Genomic DNA, 22,160 nt, shown 5'->3' with positions numbered 1-22,160 from the left:
ACAGTATTGGAATTTTATTTCAAAGTGGCGCAACAGGGGGCATTGTGTTTCTGACAAACACATCTCTTGTTCTGAATATTTTCACTTAAAACATTCAGATGTTTTCAAACAGATACAACGGATACACATGCTATACAGAACAAAAAGAACATATTATTAGTGTGAGCGTTAGCTCACGCTAAAGTAGAGAGGCAGTTTTGAAAATCAGTATGCTTTAACTACGCTAGGGACGACAACTGCAGCTAGTAACGATAACCACTGCCTGTTTATACTAAACCACTGGTACACTGTAGCAGACAGCATTTTAAAGGTATAAGAGCTTGTTCAACGATATTGGCCAGTCTAGTGTTTTTAACAGCTTGTGCGACGACATTTGCCAGTCTATAGAAATCCGTACCTATTGGCTGCTTTCAGGGAAAACGGGGCTTAATGCTGCATTAAAGTCTGTCATGTTGGCAAAATTTTTGCTGAATAATTGAAAGAAAATAGATATAGTATTAGATTCACATAACACAACATGTACATGATTATAGGCTTGTTATTTTTAGCAAGGAAACAAAATTCTAAAGATGGTTGCCAGTGCAGCAACCAATTGTGAAAAGAGAGTCATATTGTTGTTATTTTGTCTAAGTTATCTCTATAAAATAAATATGAGGATAAACAGTGCACACACATCTCGACCTGTGCTTTCAGACACACTATTTATAAGAATGGGTTGTGTTCATTTCTTGCGATATAAAAAGCTATAACATAATTTTGAAAACTGAACTGCGTCTAAGATTATGCAATAGCGAACACTCTTAGCGCCTTCAGCGCTTTGATTTTAATATTGTAATTCATTATGTGCAAATGTATTTATTATTCAACTTATATAATAACACCATTTTAATACAAGTATTTTATAATTAATACTCAAAAGATGGATTTTATAACCGATATTTTATTAATGCTGAGTTAGGTTTACAGAGACGTAGGCATTGTGTACACACCGGTCTTACTGACAATAACGTATTGAGGTCACCATCTATGTACAGTCAGTTTATCTATTCCGGCTCCTGTCCGATTCCGACATATTTCTAGATTGAATGGCTGGTACGGAGAGAGTATGTTTAGAAACTTAATTTTGTCTGTTGTTTCATGTAAAGTAATTATTTCTTTGTCTACTGAATGGATGTTTACAAAATGTATGAACTCTTGGTCTGCCAGCGCTTGGATTTCCAAAACGAGGCTTCAGATCGGTTGAATTTCCGGCGCGTTTTTTCGGACGTCTGAAAAGTCGGTGGACAACATTAATCTGTTCAATGACCGAGGTTACCAAAAGGTTCGTGTTATTTTCTTGAATTATATATATTTTACTCGTTACAGTCATCAATATGCATTTCCACCTTCATTTAAGAAAGATAAACACCATTATGTAAAGGCCAGTCAGTGTATCTATTCCGTACCACCTGCTGGATGCATAACTCGGTGGCCGTATAAACATTACCGTAACTTCGACAAACATTTTTGGTGCATGTTTTGCGGATTTGGTCTGTTGTTTAATGCTATAGTTCGTCATTAAACTTGGTTGACATGCAAAGTATGCCTTGAAATAAAATGTTTGCAATATTTTCTCCCATTTGTAAATGTGTAATGAAAATAAATAAACTTTCAGTGGTCAGACAAACTGTCTTAACTGTCAGAATTACACCACAGGAGCTTGAAATTCTTTCACTACATAAAGTCTATGCATAAATTATTTAAAAAAAATACCCCACCCACCCCTCTTCTCTATATATAAAAAGACAGCTTGTCTTTTTATATATAGAGAAGAGGGGTGGGTGGGGTATTTTTTTTAATAATTTATGCATAGACTTTATGTAGTGAAAGAATTTCAAGCTCCTGTGATTACACACACACACACATATACATGTATGAACACTATTATAAACAAAAGCTATGATGAATTCTTTCAAATAATTGGTCTCATTATTCACAGTGTGTCACAATGTGTTCACTATATCCCTGCTGCAGGCTCATTAATGAGCAGTTTATAATTTTGTCACAATATTTACACAAATTATCCAATGCATTGAATAATATTCTTTGCATTAGGGAAATGCTAAATGTATGCTGTCTCAGAACAAATTTAAAGAGTATATGCTGACAGATATGATTATAAAGATAAAGTTATAATATTAATTCAAATAAATTGGCGGATTTCTTAATATTCATGAAACATTCTGTGTAGCCCGCATTACCTTAATTTTTAGGTTTAGACCATCCCAAACTGAAAGAGGTTGCAGATAACACACTAAGTTGTAATGTAATAAGACAAAGTTGATTTAGAAGGTTATATATCATTTTGATAAAAAGGGAAATTGCTCAAATTTGAGCAATTTCTCCTTTTATCACAATTATATCTAGTGTCATCATCAAAATCTTGTAAAACCCTGTTATTGCATTGTAAAGGGTTAACACTTGTTATATCATTTACATTTGCAGATACAATTGCCATGGGAAAGCAGAAGACAAACAGATCATCAGTACATTGTAGTCCAGCTGTAGAGGCAGCAAAATCTGTAAAGCGGGTAATTAATTATCTTAATCAATTAAATAGTTATGCGGTAAAAAATATTTCAAAGTATAATGTGCATCTTATAATGGTACACATAACAATTTTGACTTAAATACCATTTTGATTGCTGTGTGTATCTTAGTTGTGAACTTCCTAAAGCCATTTTCAAATTCATTGAATACAGAGCACAGTTTCATACTTAACTTAGCTATAAATTAAAATGTATGTTATACTCACGCAGTACTGTATAAATAAACTATAATATCATAGGAAATATTTGCCTTTAATAAATGTAAACATATAAGGTTACATACAGTATGAACTGTAATAAAAATGAATACAGTATGGTACATGTGGTATTTTCTCACATGATCAGTTGATCACATTGTGCAACAAGGTGAACACAAAAGGATTAAGTTTTTTTTATTTTACCCCATGTACAAAGTATGGGGCTGAATTGGATTCACATCGGTGGGTTGGTCCAGTGTCTGTAAACAAAAGTTGAAAATCTTTGTGGCCATTCAACAGAGTCAAATGATATGTTATACTAATATGCAATACAGTACTCCACAATTGCCTGTATGTTTGTTTAATGTAAATTGTAACAGGTATGAATGAGTTAACACATAACCAAACAATAAAGATATTTTAGATGTTTGTTGCAGATGACATAGGACATCACTAGGATAAAAGTAATATTTACTCATTTTAGCAATTTCTCCTTTTATCATAATGATTTCTACCCTACCAAATCAATTTCTTCCTTCTCTATCAAAGTTCCATTTTTTTCTGCAACCTCATTGAATTTAGGACATTCCAAATGTATTGTTTGGTAACAAGTTGACACTGAACTTCATTTTTTCCCCCACAAAATATGTGATAATATACTCAATGAATATGCTAGTCCTTTATGTCTTGTTTGTTAATTATATATTTTTATATATTTTTATTTTGTTATTGATTTTAAACCTTTCAATGCTGCATTTCAAGATTTGGAATTAATGTGTCTATGGACTGGATTTAAGCACTTGCATCCAATTAGCTCAGCCTTCCAAAATAGCCAAAATGATTTGAGACAGTTTGTAACAAAGATTCAACTACACGAATGTGTGTGTTATCTTTGAAACACATTGTTGGTAAGACACGCAAAAAATATCCAGCATTGAAAGTGTTATTTCAACAGGCAGTTGATTTGCTAGAAATAAAATTGTAAAATTATTACTTAATCGTGTTTTTTATTTACACCACATATTTTGTAACAATGTCTCGATACCTTTTTGTACAAAAATCTGCTCAAAGTGACAGTCAAAAATCATTTTGAGATGACCCCCGAGAGCACACATCTAAAAATAGATATGCGATTCGGAATAGTTTCTCTGCTATCGCAAACGGACACGTCGGGTGCAGGTTTACACGCGTGGTTTTACCTACTTACACGTGCTCGATTTAATTCAAGTAAGTCTTAAATTATCGATAAAAAAAAGTTTCTCTCATCATACGAAAACAGAGAAATGTGTCTATCGCACGTGAGAAATTTGCAGCGAAAAAGCGTAAGGTGTGACGGAATAGATACACTGACTGTATAGAATGGAGACGTTCATCAAAACCGGTTTGGCAACTTTCAGTTGTGTTCTATTTTTAGCGCAATAGATCATGTACATGTAGGTAGGGCGCAAAACTTTAGTGAAAAGGTAAGAATATTGCTGTTTTCGTTATGTTAACGATACGATTTAATTTGTTAGATTGTATGCTGTTGACAATGTGTATACACACGACCAGTTTACACTGTTTATGCGTTTTCTCAATAAAAACACACAACATAAATAATAAATAATAATTCATAATCATAACGAATAATACTCATTTATTGCATAATTCATAATCATAACGAATAATACTCATTTATTGCAACTTCACCATGTTTAATATAATAATCATAATATCCTGATTATATTCTTCAAAGCCTACTTATAGTGTTGATACTGCTTGTGCAGCCTTTAATACTTGTCATAATTATTGCCATTAACATATAATCATCATCATACAACAACCACTGTACTTCTGTGTCAACTGCTGCTGTTACCGCCATGTTGCCACTGCTGCTACTATCAATTAAGAATAATGATATCATAATATTAAAAGTTATACATGTTATAACAGGGACCTATAGGTCCCTAGTTGAAATAATTCAACTCTCACCTTTATAACCCAAATGGTTGCTGTGCAAAAATTATCAAAGGCTCTGGGAGTAACTTCATATGAACTAAGAGGTCCCTGGTTATAATAATTATTTTATAATCATCATATCATTTGAAATTAATGCTACAACCACTCCAGCAGCTGATTCTACTAAACTTTTATTACTATGTCAACTACTTATGATATTAATAACAACAATTATAATATAATAATAATATTAAATGATAATTATTATTTTTCTTATCATTTGTATTGGTTTTTAATTCATGAAAGATACTGGGATTGATTTGAATAATGGTAAAATAGTATTGAAACTTTTATTGTTCCGTGTTTTCCAGGGTTGCAGACACATCTCACAGAATGGCATTATCGGGTCTCCGAGTGACCCAGATTGTATTTGTAATCAGCAACATACTGTTTTTGGTAAGAAAGACCGTGAGAAAGACCGAGGTGTTCCATTTTAATTATGATTGTATTTAGTGATTTCAGCTTAATATCAAATTTGTTGTGATATATATTTGATCCATTGGAAATAAGTTAACACTTAAAATTGGAAATGTATACTAGCGCTTTTAAGTACACAATAACTTTCTTGCTAGTATGAACACATCATTTTCATGGAAAATGTGAAAGTCTTTAATTTTTAAATCAAATGCACAATATTCACAACAAAAAAATGATGATCCCCATTAAATTAGACTTTGTAATTTTTTTGTTAGCGTTTCACTATGCTTACACGTACATCAATAATGTGACTATTCAACCATCCTATTTATTGATTCTATGTTTCTACTATTGTAGATTATGGGCATCGCCATGCTTGTGGTAGGAGCATACCTCCAGATCACAAGTTCCAGCTATGTCAGCCTGCTGCCATCAGACGACTTCTTCACCGCATCTGCTCTCTTGATAGCGTCCGGCATTGTTGTCATTGTTGTCTGCGCGATTGGTTTCTTTGGGGTCTGGATGCAGAGCCAATGCATTATACTTATTGTGAGTATCAATGTTGTATTTGCCCTGCTTTTGATGCCCCGGAAAGAGGGCATATAGTGATCAGACTGTCCGTCTGTCTGTCCGTCACACTTTGCGTTAAGGTTTCGAAAATGCTCATAACTTCTATGTCGCTTCAGATAGCAAATTCATATTTGGCATGCATGTGTATACGGACAAGGCCTTTCCCTATGCACACAAATTTTGACCCCTATGACCTTTACCTTGAACTTAGGGTCACCGTTTAGGTTTTGAAATCTGCGTTTAGGTTTCGGAAAAGCGTTTTTCGGGGGCATATGTCATCCTATGGTGACAGCACTTGTTTATAAATGTAAATTAATGTTCAGATTCTTTAAGCCAGCCTTACTAGACCTACCTACACTTAAGCTAGTACCAAGTATACAAATTAAAAAAAATGTATAATATTTTTACTTGCCTTATTTGCCATATTTGCAATTGTTTTCTCACATTTCAGTATATGCTGTGTGTCCTGATAATACTTGCACTTTCCATTGCTGCTGGAATAATTGCATACGTTTTCTATGGAGAGGTACTATTTTATTTTTAACCAGGTTTTTAACCAGGTTTTCCGAAGGAAAAAACTGGTTATTAGATTGGCGAATGCGGGCGGGCGGGCTGGCTGGCTGGCGGGCTGGCTGGCTGGCGGGCTGGTGGAATAAGCTTGTCCGGGCCATAACTATGTCGTTCATTGTCAGATTTTAAAATCATTTGGCACATTTGTTCACCATCATTGGACGGTGTGTCGCGCGAAATAATTACGTCGATATCTCCAAGGTCAAGGTCACACTTTGAGTTCAAAGGTCAAAAATGGCCATAAATGAGCTTGTCCGAGCCATAACTATGTCGTTCATCGTCAGATTTTAAAATCATTTGGCACATTTGTTCACCATCATTGGACGGTGTGTCGCGCGAAATAATTACGTCGATATCTCCAAGGTCAAGGTCACACTTTGAGTTCAAAGGTCAAAAATGGCCATAAATGAGCTTGTCCTGGCCATAACTATGTCATTCATTGTGAGATTTTAAAATCATTTGGCACATTTGTTCACCATCATGGGACGGTGTGTCCCACGAAAGAATCACGTCAATATCTCCAATGTCAAGGTCGCCACGACTAAAAATAGATTTAAAAAAAAAAAAAAAACTTACAAAGGGGGTTAATTTTTTTTGGTCATTTCAAAAGTTCAGTTTGAGTTTTCTCCCTTTATCAGATTTTTTTTTCACAATGAAAACCTGGTTTTGTGACAATTTTGTCCCTTGTTTTTAATTTAAATTAGAACTTGATACTTTATTCAGCGTTTGATCGTTTTGGCATACCTTATTAACCATAATTATTCAATAAACTTTCTTTTATCTGGTTCTTTCCTGTCCTTTCTATTTTCTTAATCTTTCATGCTGCTTTCTTGTTTCTCGTATTGTAGCCCTACTCTATCGTTATAGTGTATATATTGCCCTGTCTTTTTATGCCCCTGAAGGAGGGCATATAGTGATGGCACTGTCCATCTCTCCGTCTGTCTGTCTGTCCGTCACACTTTGCGTTTATGTTTCAAAAATGCTCATAACTTCTATGTCACTTCAGATGTAACCTTCATGTTTGGTATGCATGTGTATATGGACAAGGCCTTTCCATACGCACACAAATTTGGCCCCTTTGACCTTGACCTTACACTTAGGGTCCGCGTTTAGGTTTCGAAATCTGCGTTAAGGTTTCGAAAAATGCTCATAACTTCTATCAAAGCGTTTTTGGGGGGCAAATGTCATCCTATGGAGACCCCTCTTGTTTGTAAATATTTTCCTGCATCAATTCATGTTCATCCCTGACTTATTATATGCCTTGTCTTATTCAGTCCTATAATATATCTTTTGTCTGGTCCAAACCATCCAACATAACCCGACTTAGGTAAAACTCCTTAAGGACACCCATCTTAACCCATCCCATACCAGAGCATCCCAATCCTTTCTACCCTTTATTATACAGGCATCCACTCCATCATCTTACACAATCCCACCCCAATACAATCAAGGGCACCCCACCTTAAACCATCTCATCCTAAAACAGCACACCCACTCTACCCAATAACACCCACCCCACTCAAGGTCACCCGACCCTGCCCCATCCCAACCCACTTAAGGGCACCCCATTCACTCAAGGGCACCCCATCCCACCCCACTCAAGGGCATCCACTCTACCCTTCCCCTTCCTAGTACTCAAGGGCACCAAATCCCTACCCACCCGAGGGCACCCCATCCCAACCCACTCAAGGGCAAGCCTTTCCCCTTCTGACTCAAGGGCACCCACTCCATCCCACCCCATTTTAGGGTACCCATTCTACCCTACCCCTTCCTCAAGGGCACCACATCCCAACCAACTCAAGGGCACCACATCCCACCCCACCCGAGGGCACCACATCCCACCCCACTCAAGGGCAAGCCTTTCCCACCCCACTCAAGGGCATCCACTCCATCCGGCCCCATTCAAGGGTACCCACTCTATCTTTCCCCTTCCTACCCCACTTAAGGGCACCACATCCCAACCCATGCAAGGGCACCCCATTCCATACCCACTCAAAGGCACCCCATCCCACCCCACTCTAGGGCACCCACCCACCTAACCACATCCCACCCACTCAAGGGCAACCTACCTTGCCCCATCCCACTCAAGAGAACCCAATTCCTCCCCACTCTATGGCACCCACCCACCTTACCACATCTCACCCACTCAAGGGCAACCTACCTTGCCCCATCCCACTCAAGGGAACCCCATCCCAACCCACTCTAGGGCACTCAACCGACCTAACCTCATCCTACGCCACTCAAGGGCACCATACCTTGCCCCACCCCACTCTAGGGCATGCACCTAACCTCATCCCAACCCACTTAAGGGTACCCTTCCCTGCCCCATCCTACCCAACTCAAGAGCGCCCCACCATTACCCGTCTAATCCCACCTAGATGCCCACCCTACCCTATCCCAACCCACTCAATGACTGCCCAACCTTCCCTGCCCCATCCCATTTAGGACATCCACTTTACCCTACCCCACCCCACTCAAGAGTACCCCATCCAATCCCACTTAGGTGCGCACCCTACCCTATCCCAACCCACTCAATGACTCCCAACTTTCCCTGACCCACCCTTCCCCACTTAAGAACATCCACTTTACCCTACCCCATCCTACTCAAGGGCACCTCAACCTACCCTAACCCATACTACCTGAGGGCATGCCACATAAGTCATTCCACCCCACTCTTTCCATCCTATCTGTTGTCTTGCATTAGTTTTCTCGTTCTGTTCTGCCATACTAGTAAAAGTTTACATTTCATATTCTTTATGTCTAATCCTATCCATGGTTGGTTTCTTGCCCATATTATCACGCATTTCTTGTGTTTTTCTTTTTCATGTTGTCCTTTCTCTCAAAGTTATTTTATGTTGACTCCTGTCTCATATCTTGCAATGTTTTATTCCCTCCTGTCCTGTCCTAGAAGTGGTGTGTCACTTTCCCTCAAATCATTGTCCAATGTGAATCATTTACATTCTGTCTTATCACATCACAATTATATTGTTCTTCCTGCACTATTTTCTATTTTGTATTTGTTTTGTAATTACTTTTACATCACATACCAACATAGGACATTATACAATTGTGTAATACCTTTTAATGGTTGATAATTATCTTAATAGTTATAATTTAAACACCAAAATTAGAATTCTTTAATGAAATCATGTTTGAAATATGTTCTGCAGCATGTCAAGGTGTACATATTTTCATGCATTTGTAGTGCCTTCTAAAGTTATATTTAATTTAAGACCTTTCTAACTAGATTCAAATTTAGAAGGCTTCATCTGCAAACCTTAGATATTGATGAGCAGGAAACAGCATGAACAGACTGTGAGTTATTAATTTGCAGGCTGTTCTGGTTTTAATGCTGTTTGCACATTGCCATTTTCACTTTGCTTCTGAGTGGGAAAGGTTAAACAGCTAACATTTATGCTCAGATTGAGAGTGAGCTGAGAAACAGACTACTGGAAGGACTGAAGGACAAAGAAAAGAGGAAGAGCTGGGATGAAATACAACAAAAGGTACACTGAATTGAAGGCTCTATATGGGCCACACTCAGGGAAAATCGGCTCAATCCTTGTGCGTAAGTCTCTTCCCAGATTAGCCTGTGCAGTCTGCACAGGCTTATCAAGGACAACTCTTTCCGTTTTATGATATTTGTATTTTCAAAGAAGCCTCTTTTGAGCTAAAGTCAAGTCTCTGCAGATATTTAGAGCTGCAACGATTCACCAACAGCTCGATTCGATCCGATTTCGATTTCAAACACTCCGATACCGATTTTTTCGATTCGATTCATCTTCAAACCTGGTTTTATCATATATTCACTCTTATGCCTCAAAATTAACATTTCTGTTCAAATGTGATTTCAATAGAACACATAAAAAGAAAAGCAAATTAGGAATTTTAATATAAAAACTTCTGACAAGAAGGTTGTGTTGATTACACAATAATATAAAAAATGAATAAATAATCATAAGAACGTATCTGGAATCAGTTGAATGGAAGTACTATCACATAATACTTTTACCCATACCGCAGTAAGCATGTCTACCATTGTGACATGACAGCATCACCTGTTACCTGTAGGACAAATCACATTCTTTAATAAACTTAACAAAATTCCAACAGATATAGAACTACTTTTCTGGCTCGCGACTTCAGTAGTTGCACTTGTGCGACCTCTAAGTCTTGCTAAATCAACGTTATGTTTGCGTTTGACATGTTGCATTAGATTAGTGGTTGAGCTGGACTTTGCGTACTGTAAAACTTTTCAGGACGGCGAGTTGTGTTTGTTCCGTGTAGGGATTATAATAATAAACGTAAGACGGTTCACGATAATGTTGCTATATTTCTTCTTGTTCGATCACCAGACAAAACATCTATAACGTACAAATATATATAAGGTTCACTCTTTCTTTTAGTTGTGTTATGGTTACTCTTTGTTTCTTATGTTAAGTTTGAGGTTCTTATTTTTACTAGATGTTGTCGATTCAGAGTTGGAAATTTGAATGAATCTGCCTTCTGAAACTCCTTCTTTTATAGACAGTATCAGCCAATCAGGCAGCACGTTATGAAATCCAGACCAATGAAAACAATCGTTACAAAATGACATTGGCGTTCTAAAATGAATGATTCCGAGAAAATTTGGCTTCTGATGCAAAACTACAATTATTTACAATTTATGATGTGGCGTTTACTTGATATTTAGAAAGAACAATATTTTATGAATAAAATGGCACCACATATGGTTTCAAAAGACAAAAATGTGATATCAAACGCCGGTTTCCAAAATAGACATTGACAGCTTCCAAACAAGATGGCGGATGAGAAATACAATTGACAAGTAAGTTGATTTTGATAACATGAGAAAACTGCATTAAATGCATTTAACAAATACAACTCCATTTAGCCATCAGGTTAAAACAATGACATATTAAATAAATAAAAGGGTGGCCTTTTTCGACGTTTGCTTATATAGCTCATATATGCCAAATTTCATTAACAACATATTCATAAATACATTTGCCACAGTAATGAATCACAGTGTTACAATATTGGTTAGTGACATAACAGTTATATAAATATATTGAATATATTCATTGATGATTTTTACCTAAGCAAATGCTAAGTAACATACAATAAGAATAAATATCATAGCATCATTAATTTGACAACTACTAAGTGAAAATACAATATGAGATAAATATTAGAAATTATTAGATGTTCAGAGTTATGGCTATATAAAGTTTTGTAACAACTAACTTGTTACATTCACCCCCCTGTACCTTAAAGAAAAACTTTAATTTTGAATTTTCAGGAGATCCTTCATATTGTGGAATAATACACTTCCTCAAGTAATATTTGCTCACAGTACCACAATGGCCGTCTTCTCTACAAGTAAGGAACTAAAAAGTCTTATAGTCATTATGGGTAGCTAATCCAATAGACTAAAGAAAAGAGTCGGTTGCGCAACCTAATAAAATAAAAAAATTCCATTCTAATTTGCCATTGGTACCTATTATATTCCATTTTCCCATTACTTCTGTGTATATTCCTTCCTCTAAATTCCACAAAGGATTCTCCATTTTCTTATAAATTTTAACGTTAATTTTCCTATACAACATGTAAGATTAGAATAATTGTTAAATATACGTTCTTTAAGACAATGTGTACACACAATAATGTTCACATTTCAACTGTAATTTCCCTTAATGATTTGAACAAATTATGATAATGCTAAAACTAAACAGTTGAACTAATGTCATCAATAGCAATGTTACATTTAACAATAATGACTTCAGTTAATTGTCCACCACATAAACCGATGCTTTACGTTTAGCACCGCCGTCCACGACGCCCTCGTACATCTCCACTAAAGCAACCGCCTGCGTAACAGACTGGCAACCCTCGCTGATACACTTTAACTTAAGTTCTGGGCTGATCGATTTGTAAAACTGGTTTAGTGCAAGCATTTCCTGCGCCTGATTACCGAAGTCTGGGTATGCACGCTGAGTCATGCATTTTAGGTCATCAGCCAGGTTAGCAAATGATTCCTCTGGAGAACGCTTACGGCCCTCCAAACGAGACATCCACAACGGGTGTTGTCGAGCTCGACCAAACCTTTGGCCCAGCATCTGAATGAGCACCAAGTAGGAATCACGTTCGGCCCTACTTAGCGTGACGTAATATAATTGTGCTTGACCACGTAGACTTGCCGCTAGGGTCAAAACTTTCTCTCGGGGACCCCAGTTACCCAGCTCGGCGCACAACTCGAAATGATTGAGATAGACTTCCCAATCTCCATCACCGTTGTACACCTCCGGCTTCATGTACACTGTTGAACCTGGACGAGCAGGTCGGCGACGAAACAGATGAGGGACGTCCCCACCGGACAGGATTGACCTCTCATCGTCGGATGACGATTTCGGTTGCTCTCGAATGTCGTCCCCTTGTCCACGATTCACTATGAAGACCTCTTCATCATCCGAATTAGCCATAATATTGTTATATTACACTTTGCTTATTAAAATTCTACACATAAATTGATAATCATTAATACAGAATTATATTGTGTTGAGTTCACCTTTTTTTCATAAATAATTTCTGAAATTCCATCAATTTATTTCACCGTTTAACTTGATTAATTTTTTTTTAATCAGCAGAATCACACACCAACGCCGTAAGTATGGTTTATAGTATCAATGGCAAACTTTTAATTCTGAATAACACTGTTAGGTAAGCCATATCTCTAAAAAATATTATATTCTTATTTTATTACGTATTCTTAATTTCTGTCACACGCAAATACGGTAACGTTTGATAACAATATTTGCACTTTTTATTAAATTGCGTCGATTATCCCTTTAATACCGCTTCTCGATTAGGCTTTGGCCGAAATTACTGTATTTCAAAGTTTATTTTCATACTGAATGGTTTCCCACATAAAGCTATTTTTAGACACTCTTGACAGAAATAGCTCTCGATGACGTCTGCAGGCGAAGGTAAGTTGTCCCGTTGATTTACAACGTAATTTTTCGGACGGATATCCCACTTCTGACACCACTTGTAAAACTTTTCAGGACGGCGAGTTGTGTTTGTTCCGTGTAGGGATTATAATAATAAACGTAAGACGGTTCACGATAATGTTGCTATATTTCTTCTTGTTCGATCACCAGACAAAACATCTATAACGTACAAATATATATAAGGTTCACTCTTTCTTTTAGTTGTGTTATGGTTACTCTTTGTTTCTTATGTTAAGTTTGAGGTTCTTATTTTTACTAGATGTTGTCGATTCAGAGTTGGAAATTTGAATGAATCTGCCTTCTGAAACTCCTTCTTTTATAGACAGTATCAGCCAATCAGGCAGCACGTTATGAAATCCAGACCAATGAAAACAATCGTTACAAAATGACATTGGCGTTCTAAAATGAATGATTCCGAGAAAATTTGGCTTCTGATGCAAAACTACAATTATTTACAATTTATGATGTGGCGTTTACTTGATATTTAGAAAGAACAATATTTTATGAATAAAATGGCACCACATATGGTTTCAAAAGACAAAAATGTGATATCAAACGCCGGTTTCCAAAATAGACATTGACAGCTTCCAAACAAGATGGCGGATGAGAAATACAATTGACAAGTAAGTTGATTTTGATAACATGAGAAAACTGCATTAAATGCATTTAACAAATACAACTCCATTTAGCCATCAGGTTAAAACAATGACATATTAAATAAATAAAAGGGTGGCCTTTTTCGACGTTTGCTTATATAGCTCATATATGCCAAATTTCATTAACAACATATTCATAAATACATTTGCCACAGTAATGAATCACAGTGTTACAATATTGGTTAGTGACATAACAGTTATATAAATATATTGAATATATTCATTGATGATTTTTACCTAAGCAAATGCTAAGTAACATACAATAAGAATAAATATCATAGCATCATTAATTTGACAACTACTAAGTGAAAATACAATATGAGATAAATATTAGAAATTATTAGATGTTCAGAGTTATGGCTATATAAAGTTTTGTAACAACTAACTTGTTACAGTACGCCACATCCATGAAGAACAGTTTACACTTTGCTTTATTGGTAGGGCTACCATCCCGAAACCCAAAATACTGCCACACTTTTGATTTTAGCTTCTTAGGCGCATCTGATAATTTCAATTTGTCGGAAACAATTTGTTCAGCCATTTTGACGCTTTTTCCGAAAGTAGACTGTAACGCGCTTATTGATTGGATGACTAAAGTAATAAGCAACCAATCGCGCGGGTCGTAATTACAGGTAAACATAAAACCTTCACCTTCCCGTATCAATAGTAAGAATACAGCGTGCTTTACGTATCTATGTATATATATATATGTATATATGTTAAAGAATTGAATCGAATTTGGTAGGTTTGGTATCGTAATCGAATCGAAGCATTTCGAATCGATTTTTGATGAATCGGATCGAATCGTTGCAGCTCTACAGATATTGTCCTCCCTGTTTAGCCTCGGCAAACACATACATTCAGCCCCGTTTTCCCACAATGAGGCTCATATATATAATAATTGCTCTGGGGTGTTCTTTGCAAGATTAACTAGGAAATGAATAAATGATGTTTGACGTACCAAATATGGCATGAATAATACTCATTAACAATATAGGGCTTAAAAACTGGTTTGCATTAAGCAAATGGGTTCATAGAACTTCACTGTGAAACTTCAATTTGGCGTGTGCAGTACTACTGTGAATATTATTATCCCACTGTCAAAGTAGTTCTGTCTGTCTGTCACAAACTTTTTAGGGCTATATCTCAAAAACTATGCAAGATATAAACTAGAAACTTAATGGGTGTATAGATGTCAGTGAAGAGAAGTGCAATGCTGAAGAACCACAACCCTGAACCTTCTTTAATAAGAGTAATTGCCCTTGATTATTTTTTTAATGATGTGACTCTTTAAGGTGATATCTCAGGTACAATATGAGATTTCAACATGAAACTTCATTATTGTTTAATTGATATCAAGGAAGAGAAGTGTCATGCACAAGAACTGTAACCCTGAACCTTCTTTGATTAGAGTTATTGCCCTTGCTTTGATAAACTTGTTTTCGTGTTATGTGATTTCTCCGCTATGTCTCAGATATGATATATTCAATTTAAACATAAAACTTCATGGGTGTATAGATATCAAGGAAGAGAAGTACCGTGCACAAGAACCATAACCCTACACTTACTTAAAAAAAGTTATTGCCCTTTGTTTTTTCGTATAATGTAACTTTTCAAGATCTCAGATACAATACAAGATTTCAACATGTAACTTTATGGGTACATAGATATCAATGAGGAGAAGTACCATGCACTAGAACCATTACCCTGCACTTTTTTAGATAAGAGTTATGGATATTTGTTCAGATTTTATCCTGAAACAAGGGAATTGCAATCATCCATAAACGAAATTATTTGTTGGGGGATATAATTTAAACCAATTTTCTTGTTTCCAAATAAAATTAAGTAAAATGTTTTTTACTGCAAACAAACAAACAAACACCGAAACATTTGTTAGCTTACTGCATGCCACTATAAATGAACTCTGTTATTTGCCACCTCTCACCTCTGTGCTATGATGTAGGAGCGCTGCTGCGGTGTCACTAACTACAAGGACTGGTATGGACTGGTCGACCCGGACTACCCCAGTAACCTCCCAGACTCCTGCTGTGATGGGCCAAACTGTGGCTCGCAAGGAACAACCGTTGCATATGACGAGGTGACATTTCTATTCTAATTCTATGCTCGTGTGATATTTTAACCAGGTTTTCCGAAGGAAAAAACTGGTTATTAGATTTGCGAATGTCGGAGGGCAGGCAGAAAAGCTTGTCCGGGCCATAACTATGTCTTTAATTGTGAGATTTTAAAATCATTTGGCACATTTTTTTCACCATCATTGGACGGTGTGTCGCGCAAAAGAACTACTCGATATATCCAAGGTCAAGGTCACACTTTGAGTTCAAAGTTCAAAAATGGTCATAAATGAGCTTGTCCAGGCCATAACTATGTCGTTCATGGTGGGATTTTAAGAGCATTTGGCACATTTGTTCTCCATCATTGGACGGTTTGTCGCGGGAAAGAATTACGTTGATATCTCCAATGTCAAGGTCACACTTTGAGTTGAAAACCTGGTTTTGTGACAATTATGTCCCTTGATTTCATTTTCTATTGGGATGTTAACAAGCAACGGACTTGCTGACACTTTTTTACAAGGATATTGTCCTTCTCGTAGCTTAGTACCAGTATTTTTGTTCAGTCATTTGTTTGTAGGGATGGCCAAAACAGCATTTTAAAGATATTTTCAAAATTTAAAACTGTGCCAACATAATTTCTTCTCAAAATACCATACAACTAGTTGAAATCAGTACGTTTTGGTAACCAGTTGATGTATATCTGAACATGACTTTTGTGAATAAGTCTGCTCGTAACAAGCATTTCAACATTATGATAGATAGATCTAAGGTCGTCGTGGTTTAATGGATAATTATGTTATCCCCCTAGCAACTGGGAGGTCAAAGGTTCGATCCCCACAGTGGGAGTGTTCTTTAGATCTCCTCCATAGACACCAAGTACTGGTTCTAGTCCCAGGAAACAAAATTGAGTGTTAGGCTTTTTATGCAATTGTGCTAAAAAATGCACGCTGTTTAAAAAATAGATAAATCTTTTATTAAATTCATTTGCACATTGGAAATAAACATTTTAAACATACATGTAAATTACAACAAATGCCAATTTTAAAAGCATTGAATTATAGTCTAAAGACTGTGCATTGTAATGCATCCGTATGTGTGGTGCCAATATTCCAGTAACTCTTTTGTTGAAAGGCAACAAAATGTATCTATCCATGGTCTATACTGGTAATATTTACATGATAATCTAATCTACCCTTTTTAAAGTTGTACCCAAAGTTTGAGAACAAGATCCAATTGTTCCAGGGTTGTTATGAGAAAGGAAAAGAATGGATCCAGGACAACTTTTATGCACTTGGAGCTGCTGGCATCACACTCGGAGTTTTACAGGTGGGTTCCGGTATGGACCAGTCCTTCATACACCATACACTGTACAGTGAGGGCAATGTGCAAGCATTTAACGTACATTTTACCTTTAGGGAAATATGCTAGCACCTCAAATACAATATACAGTGTATTGTACAGGAAGGGACATGTGCCAACAATCCATATACTGTATATTGTGTAGCTAGTGATGTGCAACCAAACCAAATACTGTACATGTTAGAGGTGGACAAACGTGCCAGCACCTCATATACAATATATTTTTCAGTTAGAGAAATCTGCCAGCATTTCAAATACAATACATTGTACAGTTAGAGAAATATGCCAACACTTCATATACAATATATTGTCCAGTTAGAGAAGTGTGCCAGCACTACATAAACAGTATATTGTACAGTTAGAGAAATATGCCAACACTTCATATACAATATATTGTCCAGTTAGAGAAACATGCCAACACTTCAAATACAATATATTGTACAGTTAGAGAAATGTGCCTGCGCTTCATATACAATATATTGTACAGTTAGAGAAATATGCCAACACTTCATATACAATATATTGTCCAGTTAGAGAAGTGTGCCAGCACTTCATATACGGTATATTGTACAGTTTAGGAAATATGCTAGCACTTCATATACAATATATTGTACAGTTTAGGAAATATGCCAGCACTTCATATACCATACATTGCTCAGTTTGGGAAATATGCCAGGACTTTATATAAAATATATTGTATGATTAAAGAAATATGCCAGTTATTAAAATACAATAAAGTGTACAGTTTTGGAAACATGCCAGCACTTCATATACCATAATAGTGTACAGTTAAAAAAATATGCCAGCACTTCATATATCATATATTGTACAGTTAGGGAAATGTGCCAGCACGTAAAACATCTTACATTGTTCTATTAGGTACCAGTAAATGAGCCAACACCTCATATGCAATGATCCAATGTACAGTTTGGGAAAGGTGTAATTACTTTATAAATAGTGAATTGTACAGGAAGGAAATGTTGGAGCACTTCATACACTGTATATTGATCAGTTATGGAAGTTAGCCACCACTCAAATATATGTCAAATATTGTTAGGGAAATGTGCCAGTACATGTACTTGATATCACAACATGGTATAGTTCGAGAAATGTGCCTGCATCTCATATACACATGTATTGTACATTGAACAGATACGGACATATTTCAGCCTTCATATAAGTTACATTGTATTACATTGTACAAGTAGGAAAATTTGCATGCATTTCATATACCAGAAATTGTACAGATAAAACTAAGTGTTGCTTTTCCTGTTCTGTTCATTGCACAGATAGGGAAATGTGCAAACACTTTTTAACCAGGTTTTATAAAGGAAAAAACTGGTTATTAGATTGTTGAATGTCAGCGGGTGGGCGTGCGGAACAAATCTTCCGAGCGCAACTCCTCCTTCATTTCTCCACTGATTTCAATGAAACTTTCACAAAATGATTGTCACCAAGTGCCCTGGCGCATGTTGTCGGGATTTTATGATTCCCGAAATTAAGGGCGCCACGACTAAAAATAGATTGAATTTGACATCTTCTTCCTAGCACAACTCCTCCTTTATTACTTATTTCACAAAGTGTTTATCATCAAATACCCTGGGGCATATTGAACGGGATTTTTTTTCCCGGTCAAGGTCACTCTGGCTAAAAAAACATTTGTATACTTTTATCATAGAGCCCTTAGTATCCCCCGCCATAGGCGGAGGGATATTGTTTTGGCGTTTTCCGTCTGTCCTTCCGTCTTTCCGTCCGTCTTTCCGTCTGTCCGTCCGTCCGTCCGGAGCCATATCTTGGAAGTGCTTTGTCGGATTTCATTGAAACTTGGTATGAGTATATATATATATATAGATAAGAGAATGATGCACGCTTAATGACATTGTACACCATCTGTTAATAACGGAGTTATGGCCCTTTGTATCTTGAAAAAATGCTTTTTGTGTGTGTCTGGAGCCATATCTTGGAAGTGCTTTAGCGGATTTCATTGAAACTTGATATGGGTATGTATATCAATAAGAGGATGATGCATGCCAAATGGCATTGTACACCATCTGTTAATAACGGAGTTATGGCCCTTTGTATCTTGAAAAAATGCTTTTTTGAGTGTCCAATATAACACTTTTGTGTCCAGAAGCATATTTGCGGGGGATATTCAACAAATTTGCTTGTTTTGGGATCAATTCCTTCAATATTTAGTATGTTTATACCTCACGATAACATTCACTTTTATGGGGGTCAAAGGTCATGTTGGTCAAGGTCAGGGTTACTTTTGCTAATTCTGTTAAATGTGTCCTTAGCTAAGGGAAATTATTAGCATACTTAGATTAATACTTGGTTGTTACCCCCCTTTTTATTATATATTTTTTTTTTTTAAACCTTGTTTTATGACTATTTTGTCCTTTGTATACTGCATATTTTAAGGACATGTGGTAGCATATTCCTGTAATGTAGTTTCGTGAAGTTAGAGAGGCCTGCTAGCACTTTATATGAGTTATGAGGATGTTTGTGCATCATGTGCTCAGAATAACCATGACTGGAAAGACATACCAGTTGAAAACTGTTCAAATGGGTTGTGCATACATAGGTCAACATTGAAATGGTTTATTGCTCACATGTGATTATGCATTCCTAGATTTGACATATATGCTTAAAAAACTGCGTTTAAATTGCAGGTGCTCATTGAAATTGTGTCAAAGTAACTGAACAGGTCAACATTTTGTAATCTTACAAAATATGAAATGTATTACTAGTATTTGTCTTGTATTTCAGGTCATTCTGGTGGCAGTATCGTGCTTCCTTCTGGTGATGATGAGGAGGGAAAAGAAAAACTTTGCTTGAAATGTCAAATCACGTGAACATGCAAAATAAATTATGGCTCACGTAAGAACCTGTGCTTTGTTTAATGAATGTCATTTTAAACCTGATACAAATTTATCACATGAAAATATAAGGTCAAAATGATGTTTTTTTAATATCCATGTATTTCCTAATATTATATTTTATTTTGTATGATCGAATGATTTTCTGCAAGTTTTGCAATTGTGCAATGCCCATACTTTAATTCCTCATGTACCAAGTGTCATGTTGTTATGTAAGATGTGATGTACTGGTGGTACTTGACTTATTGATGCAAAACATATATGGACTCTATAATTATAGCGCAATATGGAATTGATGTGCTCGTTACATTTTTAGGTCTGTATACATTGTATATATTTACAGAATTAGTTTGTAGAATAAAATGTTACAGTTTGTGATATTGTTGATTTGTGTTATAATATTTCTTATACAGCATTTGCTGCATAAAGTTAAGGGCATTGGGTATTAAACTGGTAAAGCGATATTGGGCGGTCAATACAATGCAAACTATTGGGGATTACAACCGGTTCAGCTCTCGTTGCAATTTATATGAAGGTTATAACCGTTAACAAGTAAAGGATGCTTAAAGCTAAGTATTGGGGGGGGGGGGGGGGGTTAAGATGGTTTAAAGGTATCCTGTAGTCAACATAAAGGGTTTTAAATGGTTAACAGTTACTGGGATAAGCAAAATCCTATACTTAACTCTTAATTAGAAAATTACGGATATATTTACACTAATCAACTTCCTCATATATGTATTGCATTTTGATACAAATCAATTAGTACCTACCTACATTTGAAAGAATTTAATTGTACAGATATTTGATGATCATATTTTTTGTAAAGACAATATATTGAAAAGAACTTGCATCAAACACAATATCAATTTGAAGTGGTTCTTTTCACTCGAAAAGTTACAACATCAATTAACGGTACTTAGTAGAAAGATTCCATTACTCCATTGAATAGGGTATATCAATTTATTACCGACCATTTTAATTTGCTAAACCAGTAGTGGTAGCAGTAGCAGCAGCAGTAGTAGCAGAGACAATAGTAGAAGAAGCAGTAGTAGTAGGTAGAAGTGGCAGTAGTAGCAGTAGAAGCAGCAGCATAAGTAGAAGTGGTAGTTGTAGTTAGTATAAGACTGTTTTTATCAACGATGCATATATGTGTAAACACCTTCTTTATGATAATGTACTTAGAATTCAAGGATTTAGTCGTTCATTTATGGAATCGTTTTCAGCTAACAAAAGCACAGAGGGTTCATAAAACTGAATATGTTCTTTTTTGGCCTTCAACTGTGACCCTTAAAACACAGATCCGAAAAAGTCACGTGGTATAGGCACAGTGTCCATGGACCTTTTTCATTGTATGGAATAATATGCAAAGTATTCATTCAATTGTGTTTAGCATGTTGGAATTTCAGAGTTCCATTTAACATATTGTATAATAACTTATTGAATGAATTTGTTATTATTGGTTTCATATAGGTTGACAAAATGGGATATGCATGTATTTTATGTTGTTCTAATTTTACATTTGTTTGCCTTTATAATGTCAAAAGTTTACTGGTTTATTTATCATGATTTTTAGTACTTGCAGTAGCAAGAACTGTCCAATGTCTTTAATAATATCTTTAACATACTGTACATACTAAAAAATAATCATTTATGCCAGTAAGACCTGTTCACGTATTAACGACTCGCGTTATAATGCCAGGCTTTTAGTTAATTTCGTTAGATTTTTTTTATCCCTGTTCATTTTGTTTTATAGCTTTACTATAGCTTAAGCTCTGCAATACCTGTTCTTTTATTTGCCAAGTTGAAATTGTACACAATTAAAAACTAAACTGGTATACATGTAT

General features: G+C 36.0%; 1 protein-coding gene across 3 annotated transcripts; it reads left to right on the top strand.

The window, feature by feature from the left end:
* Positions 1-1,041: 1,041 nt before the first annotated feature.
* LOC127846897 (tetraspanin-9-like) lies at positions 1,042-20,691 on the top strand. Of its 3 annotated transcripts, XM_052378318.1 has the most exons (9): positions 1,042-1,321; positions 2,485-2,570; positions 5,095-5,179; positions 5,558-5,749; positions 6,222-6,296; positions 9,763-9,846; positions 15,970-16,104; positions 17,321-17,404; positions 20,207-20,691. In XM_052378318.1, the coding sequence occupies exons 3-9, from the start codon at positions 5,117-5,119 to the stop codon at positions 20,273-20,275; spliced, it is 702 nt and encodes a 233-aa protein (XP_052234278.1). In that variant the 5' UTR covers positions 1,042-1,321; positions 2,485-2,570; positions 5,095-5,116; the 3' UTR covers positions 20,276-20,691. The 3 variants fall into 3 exon arrangements, with proteins under 3 accessions (XP_052234278.1, XP_052234279.1, XP_052234277.1); XM_052378319.1 differs by lacking the exons at positions 1,042-1,321; positions 2,485-2,570 and adding an exon at positions 3,952-4,012; XM_052378317.1 differs by lacking the exons at positions 1,042-1,321; positions 2,485-2,570 and adding an exon at positions 4,116-4,248.
* The last annotated feature ends 1,469 nt before the right edge of the window (positions 20,692-22,160 follow it).

This window comes from Dreissena polymorpha, chromosome 1 (genome assembly GCF_020536995.1).
Source record: "Dreissena polymorpha isolate Duluth1 chromosome 1, UMN_Dpol_1.0, whole genome shotgun sequence".
Classification (NCBI taxonomy): Eukaryota; Metazoa; Mollusca; class Bivalvia; order Myida; family Dreissenidae; genus Dreissena; species Dreissena polymorpha.
Note: the sequence above shows the minus strand (reverse complement) of the source record. Positions and strands in the feature narration are given on the sequence as shown.